The following is a 7,060-nucleotide window of genomic DNA, read 5'->3' on the forward strand; positions in this document are numbered from 1 at the left end:
CTGATTTTTAGACTAAATTAATTCACTTTGTACAAAAATTTAAAATATTAGATTAGATGAGACACATAGCACAAAATTAGACTTTAATTGAAATCTAGTTTAAAATCTAATTAGACTTTTTCTCAATTTTACCTATTAATATAAATAAATATATAGATGGCTCTCTTTTGAAGGTCGAAGAATTTTAAGAGTTATATAATTATAATAAATAAATAAAAAAGGGTCAGAGAATTCATTAATCAAAAAGAAAAGAAAAGAAAAGAAAAGAAACGGAAAGAAAAGGCAGAGGACAGTAGAAAATGGATATCTGAAGAGGGACTGAAACTGGTTTTACTTTAACCCGTGGTAGTTTCAAATTAACCCGGGGTTGGTGAGTATGGTAAAAGCCCTTTTCCCTATAAAACAGAAACGATAATCCATTTGGTTTTGCCATAAGTACTTTTTTTTATTGTTCCACCAGCTAGCAGTACTTCAATTTTGAAACTTGAAACTGAAACACGCTTCTTCCTAATAATAATACCTTTCTCACCTACCACCACAAATAGCAACCTTAAATTCTTCTCTTCCTTTGTCTCTTAAGTTAAGATGCCAGTTTCTGGACAAACTGTATGTGTCACCGGCGCTGGTGGATTCCTTGCCTCATGGATGGTTAAGCTTCTTCTTGAAAGAGGCTATACTGTTAAAGGGACCGTAAGAAATCCTGGTAAGTAACTAGTCATTTTTTTTTCACCAAAAAGACATGCACATAGAGATTTTGGTTCGATTTCCCATGTAGCTTATCGTTAAAATGATATTTCTGATATAAATAAGAACTGGTAAATGTTTATTAATGTATATATATGGTTTTGTGTGTGTAAATTAAATTAATATTGTTATAGATGATCCGAAAAATGCTCATTTGAAAGAGCTTGAAGGAGCTAAGGAGAGGCTGATTTTATGCAAAGCTGATCTTCTTGATTATGAGAGCCTTAAGGAAGCCATTAATGGGTGTGATGGTGTTTTCCACACCGCATCGCCTGTGACTGATGATCCTGTGAGTTACTGCTTCCAACCCTTTGAATTTTTCTATTGTTTGGATGCTAGGAATTTAACAAAGGGTAAAAATAGGCTGGATACGATTGGCTCCAACCTCAACTTTGTCGTTAACACCGCAAAAAACATGGGTGGCTAGCGTTGCGATTGCTTGAAACACCGGTCAAAATACACGGGTGGCTAGCGTTGCGATTGCTTGAAACACCGGTCAAAATACACGGGTGGCTAGCGTTGCGATTGCTTTAAACAAACTGGCGGGTCCTACGTCAATTATTGCATTATGGTGGATTCACTGTCCTTTTTAAAAATAAAATAATTAATAAAAAAAAAAATTCTCCTTTTCATTTTTTGAGAGGAATTGATCCAAACATGATACCCGCAACCTTCACTTTCATGTGAATAAAAAGGTGCGTACGAAATAAGGTGTCATTTGGTGTATAGAATAAATTTTTTTAATTATCTATAATTTTCACTTGGGCTAATATATATATTTTTCACTATTTTTTTCATTTCGAAGGTTGTGATAAAAATTATGTCACAAATAGATTTTGTCATGAAATAATTTTATCCCATTTGGTGCCGACAAGTTAATAATTATGGGTTTCTCAAAAAAAAAAAAAAGTTAATAATTATGGGGATAGGTTTGGGTGACTTGAGTGAATGTTGTCGTTTCTTCGATTCTCTACCTTCTCTTTTTTTTTTTTTTTTTTTTTTTTAATATATATATATATATATATATATTTTTTTTTACACCTGTTTGCTCTAAGCATCATTAGGTTTCTTTAATTAATTAATTAATTAATAATGAGAAAAAAATTGATGGTGGCACTGGTAATGATTTGTGTTTTTTTTTTATTTTTAAAAGGAACAAATGGTGGAGCCGGCTGTGAATGGAACAAAATATGTCATAAATGCAGCGGCAGAGGCCAAAGTCCGACGCGTGGTATTTACATCATCAATTGGTGCAGTGTACATGGACCCTAATAGAGGTCCCGATGTTGTGGTTGATGAGTCTTGTTGGAGTGACCTCGAGTTTTGCAAGAATACCAAGGTTCTTTACACTTTTAATCTCTTAATTTATATATATAAACTCTTTTCCAGTTTCAAAAAAAAAAAAAAAAAAACTCTTTTCCAGAAGGCATTATTAAAATAATGTCAAAAAATACATGACACATTTGATTCTAAGACGAAAAAATCTCGGTATTTATATATGTTGCCGGGTTGAAATCCAGCACTTATGAGTTGGCTAACATTGATTAATGTGGGTAATTGCATAAACTTAATTGGTTACTATCAGAAATTTAAGTAGTTACCAAATATATAGCCAGTTACTTGAATAGAATAAAATTAAATATAAAAAAGTTTGGAGAGCGACTATATTGGTAATGAAGGACTTCAATTAAAGTGGGAAATGTGAATATGTAAATTGTAAATGACCCTAATGATTCATGCGTGCAACTTGGCATTTATATAACAAAGACTTAATAATTAATTATAATAGTTAAGAAGAGTAATGATAAATATAAAAATATAATTTATGAATTGCAGAATTGGTATTGTTATGGGAAGGCTGTGGCTGAGCAAGCAGCATGGGAGGTAGCCAAAGAGAAAGGGGTGGACCTAGTAGTGGTGAACCCAGTTTTGGTGCTTGGAACAATGTTGCAGGCAACAGTGAATGCTAGCATTGTTCACATCCTCAAATACCTCACTGGCTCTGCTAAGACATATGCTAACTCTGTCCAAGCCTATGTGCATGTTAAGGATGTGGCACTTGCTCACATACTCGTTTTTGAGACTCCCTCTGCCTCTGGACGTTACCTTTGTGCTGAAAGTGTGCTTCATCGTGGAGAGGTGGTAGAAATTCTTGCCAAGTTCTTCCCTGAGTATCCTGTTCCTCTCAAGTAAGTATTTTTCTACCTTACTTTAATTAATTTGTTATTCTTGTGGGTTCGACTTAATTACCTCCACTCTTTTAATTTATTGTCCTTAAATAAGAGATCTAGAATTTGACTTTTTCCTATGCTAATAATCAATTGTTATTTTAAGTCTTGACTCTTTTTTTTATTTATTTTTATTTTTTATTTTTGTCTTAATACAATGAAAAAAGAACAATGTATAAAAATTATTATTATTATTTTCTCTCGATTGAAAGTCAGGGTAACTTTACTAATTGGTGGATTCAACAGTTTAAAACTCCTTTAATATTTAATAGCACTAAACAAATGCGGTTATGATTCAATTAATGAATATTTTGTTGCTTAGGTCACCTACGCCATGCGGTCTTATATCATATCATAGGGAGGAACTATGTTTTTCTTTTTAGACTAATTAAATGCATAGAGCATTCTAAATTTATAATTGGGTAGGGTTAATTGATAAAAAGAAAAATAGAAAAGCATTGACTAATAAATTGCAATTTTTTTTTAATAGATGTATGATCTAGTATTTCATGGGATGCAATTCCTTATGGATAATTGACATGAATAGTTAAAAACTTAATTTTTCATCTCAGTCGTCCAATAGAAAAAGTAATAAATTCAAAATATAAAAACCTAAAAAAAAAGCTGAAAAAGTTACTTTTTATTTTCTCTGATAGTGATAGGATGGTTGAGATGAAAAATGAAGGAACTTCTCATCTTGTGCAATATTTTTATATATTACCTAGATCCCCCTGCGCCTGCAGGTATTAAGTTAGACCACCGAAGATACTTCCTTCAGTCCTTATATTTTTATTTTATTTATTTTATTTTTAATTTTTTGTGTGTAAATATATATTATATAAGATAGAAATTCCACTTTAGCATAATCTAAGTATATATGTGTGTTAAATTTTCTCCTAGAAACATGAACATTGACTCTTACCCTTTCACACCCCATAAGTACTTATATTTAAGTGACTATTGTATCAAGAGTGCATAATAATTTGTGTGTTAATATTAAATAGGATTCAATTTTAAATATTTCACCCAATCATTAATAACTTTCACCAATGGCGTTTGGTGTTTATAAATCACACTTCCTTTTAATGTTTGTTTAGTTTAACATCTTTTTTATTTTTTATTTTTTATTTTTATAAATTTTCTTTGTTTATATAATCTTTTAAAATTTCACTTTTCTTAATTATAATTATAATTTTATTCTTATTTTTTACGCTAAATTAAAAAAAAAAAGAAGATATTTCAAACTAATCTTTACTGTATTGCACAGTACTTAAAGGGGGAAAAGTAATAAAATATTGCAAAACTTTCTCCTAATGCCTATTAGTTTATATTTTCAAGTTACCATTAGTTCTCACACACTTCACCTTAATTTCTATAAAGTGGCAATTGGCAAGTTGTAGAAAATAATTTTTAAATGGATTTATATAATATTTTTAGTTTTTACCATTCACAACATGTCGTTCTAATGAGTCATATCTATATATATATATATATATATATATATATATATTTTGGAGTAAATTGTGTCACTAAAATTTTATTTTATTAGTATTATTTTATATGAAATTGTAAAAGAAAAAAATATTTAAATGAATTGGTAAAAGAATAAAGTATTTGATATTGAGTGTATTATAAAATAAGGTGTTAAAATAGATAAAATAGCTTTTTAAGTTATTAAAAACTAAGTTTTTTAAAACTTTGTATGTGAATGCTCTAAGAGGAGAAAATAGGAAATCAAAGGCCATTGAATTCTAGGAGAGAGAGATAGAGAGAGAGAGAGAGAGCTGTGTTCATATATTATGGCACCTAATAACTTGTTATAAAATTCATATTTTGAAAATGCTACCATTAAATTATATATTTTATATGTTCTTAACGTGACAATCTTCATGTTAATTGTACGTTACTTACCCTTTGATCCATAAAATTATCTTTTATGCATTATTTTAAATTACAAAACTTGAATTTAGACAATTGATTGATGACATAACTATTAATCTTCGATCACCTTAAAATTTTGCAAGTATGAAAATTATATAAAGATAATGTAATCTAATGGTGGATTTGTCAAAATTCATATTCAATTAAAAAATACTGAATGGTGTAATATTACTTAAAGTTATTGTAAGTATAACTTGAACTAACCCGCTCCCCCCCCCCCCCCCAAACACGCGCGCACACACGGGCACACACAAATTCCAGCAAATTCTACCTTTTCTTTCTTGCTTTGTTTCATAAATATTTCTATTTGTATTTTGAATAATTCCTTAAAAATGTATCTGATTTTTAAAAGAACTGCTTTGTTTTATATGCACCGTTTTAAAAATTTATTTAGTAATATTTTTATTAATTTTTAACAAATAAACAAATGAAATATCAACATAAAAAGAAATCCAAAGTCCTAACGCATACTTGATCCGGAATGAGTCACAAAATATTAGTGAAAATAATGAAGGCCTAAAAGAAACATGCTGGCTGAGCACTCCATGATATATGGTTGAGGAATTATGACATTATTATTAAAAAATCTTTATTAATTTGTTTATTGTGACTATGTTTATCCTGAAATAGAATGAACGACGAGTAGCATTGTCTTTCTTGTATGATACTGTAGGAGCCGTTACTCTACTCCAGTATTATTTCACTTTACTTTTTAATATATTACGAAAAAATAAAATTCAGAAAAAGTAAAAAAGAAATAGAGGCACACACAAATATGACATGGACATGGTGACTTGCAGACAAAATATCCTATTTTATTGTGGTGGGATAGTGGGTGTACCAACTTTTGACTTGTTTTTTTTTTTTTTTAATGAAACTTTTGACTTGTTTTATTATGTGTAATCTAAACCTATAATAAATTAATGATGTTAAGAATAAGATTGATTGCAAAATATAAATTTCAATAAAATAAAAATGTAGTTGTGGACTAGAATAGCCCTTACCAACCCCAGTGTCTCTGTCAGACTCGGACTCTGTCTCAATCCGTTTTTTTTGGTGGATGTCTTTAAAAGTTGGCTGGAGTGGAATATTCCCTCTGGGCAGAGTCAGAGATCAGAGTAAAATGGTCTCACATTTCTCCAATGTTCTCAAGGCTACTGAGTAATCTCTCTTTTTCACAAAGATAATATAATTGGGACTCAATAGGGACCACATCTTTCTTTATGTTTTTTCGTATAAAATAAAATAGAAAATTAGCACTTTAATAAACTTTACCTACATTTTGAATGTACCCTTTTTTTAATTATTATTTTAATATAAATTTTTTTTTTTGAGGTTAAAATTAGTATTGAAAATGTAATTATGGCAGGTGTTCTGATGAAAAAAACCCACGAGCTCAACCCTACAAATTCTCAAACCAAAAGTTGAAGGACTTGGGCTTAGAGTTCACGCCAGTGAAGCAATGCCTATACGACACCGTCAAGAGCTTGCAGGAGAAGGGTGTACTTCAAGCCCCTACACAGAAAAAAGATTCTATTCATATTCAGTCTTAATAATGGTCTCTCTTACTGGATATAGTAACTAGTTTTATGCAATTGCAATATCAGTGTCATGGGCTGTGCTCGTATAATGTTAACATTCGAGTTATAGAGGTTGTAGATTAAGAAAGTACTATATATGGGATTACGTGAAGTGACTGGCAATCAAACCCTTTACTAATAGATTGCAAGTTTGAATTTATTATACATATATACATATATATTTTTATGATTGTTTGATTTTGATACTGATTGACTATGTGGGATAAAAATGTAATAATTGGAAAATTTGTGGAATTAAATTGTCATTTGGTTCAATCACAATGGGGCTAAAAAAATTTGTCCCAAAAGCTTTAAAATCTATTTATTCGATGGATTCATAATCATTTCATTTTAGTCTAAAACTCTAAATTATAGGGAATCAAATTTAGCAATTGAAAGTTTGTATATTTACTTGTCTAAAAGTTCCTATACATGTGTAGTGTCAACATCTTTACTCTCAGTGATAACTGTCATTTTGGGTCTAAAATTATCAGTTAAGGATCTTAAAATTTTCTTGAAAATCTTGGGTTGATTATAAACATCACCTAAATTGAAAGCTAAATTAAC

The 7,060-nt window shown here is 29.9% G+C and overlaps 1 protein-coding gene across 1 annotated transcript; it reads left to right on the plus strand.

Annotated features, from left to right (window-relative positions):
• The first annotated feature begins 426 nt into the window (after positions 1-426).
• LOC126725843 (cinnamoyl-CoA reductase 1-like) lies at positions 427-6,683 on the plus strand. The gene is made up of 5 exons (XM_050430822.1): positions 427-703; positions 879-1,033; positions 1,898-2,083; positions 2,581-2,933; positions 6,283-6,683. The coding sequence occupies exons 1-5, from the start codon at positions 586-588 to the stop codon at positions 6,464-6,466; spliced, it is 996 nt and encodes a 331-aa protein (XP_050286779.1). The 5' UTR covers positions 427-585; the 3' UTR covers positions 6,467-6,683.
• Positions 6,684-7,060: the final 377 nt, after the last annotated feature.

This window comes from Quercus robur, chromosome 5 (genome assembly GCF_932294415.1).
Source record: "Quercus robur chromosome 5, dhQueRobu3.1, whole genome shotgun sequence".
NCBI classification, from domain to species: Eukaryota; Viridiplantae; Streptophyta; class Magnoliopsida; order Fagales; family Fagaceae; genus Quercus; species Quercus robur.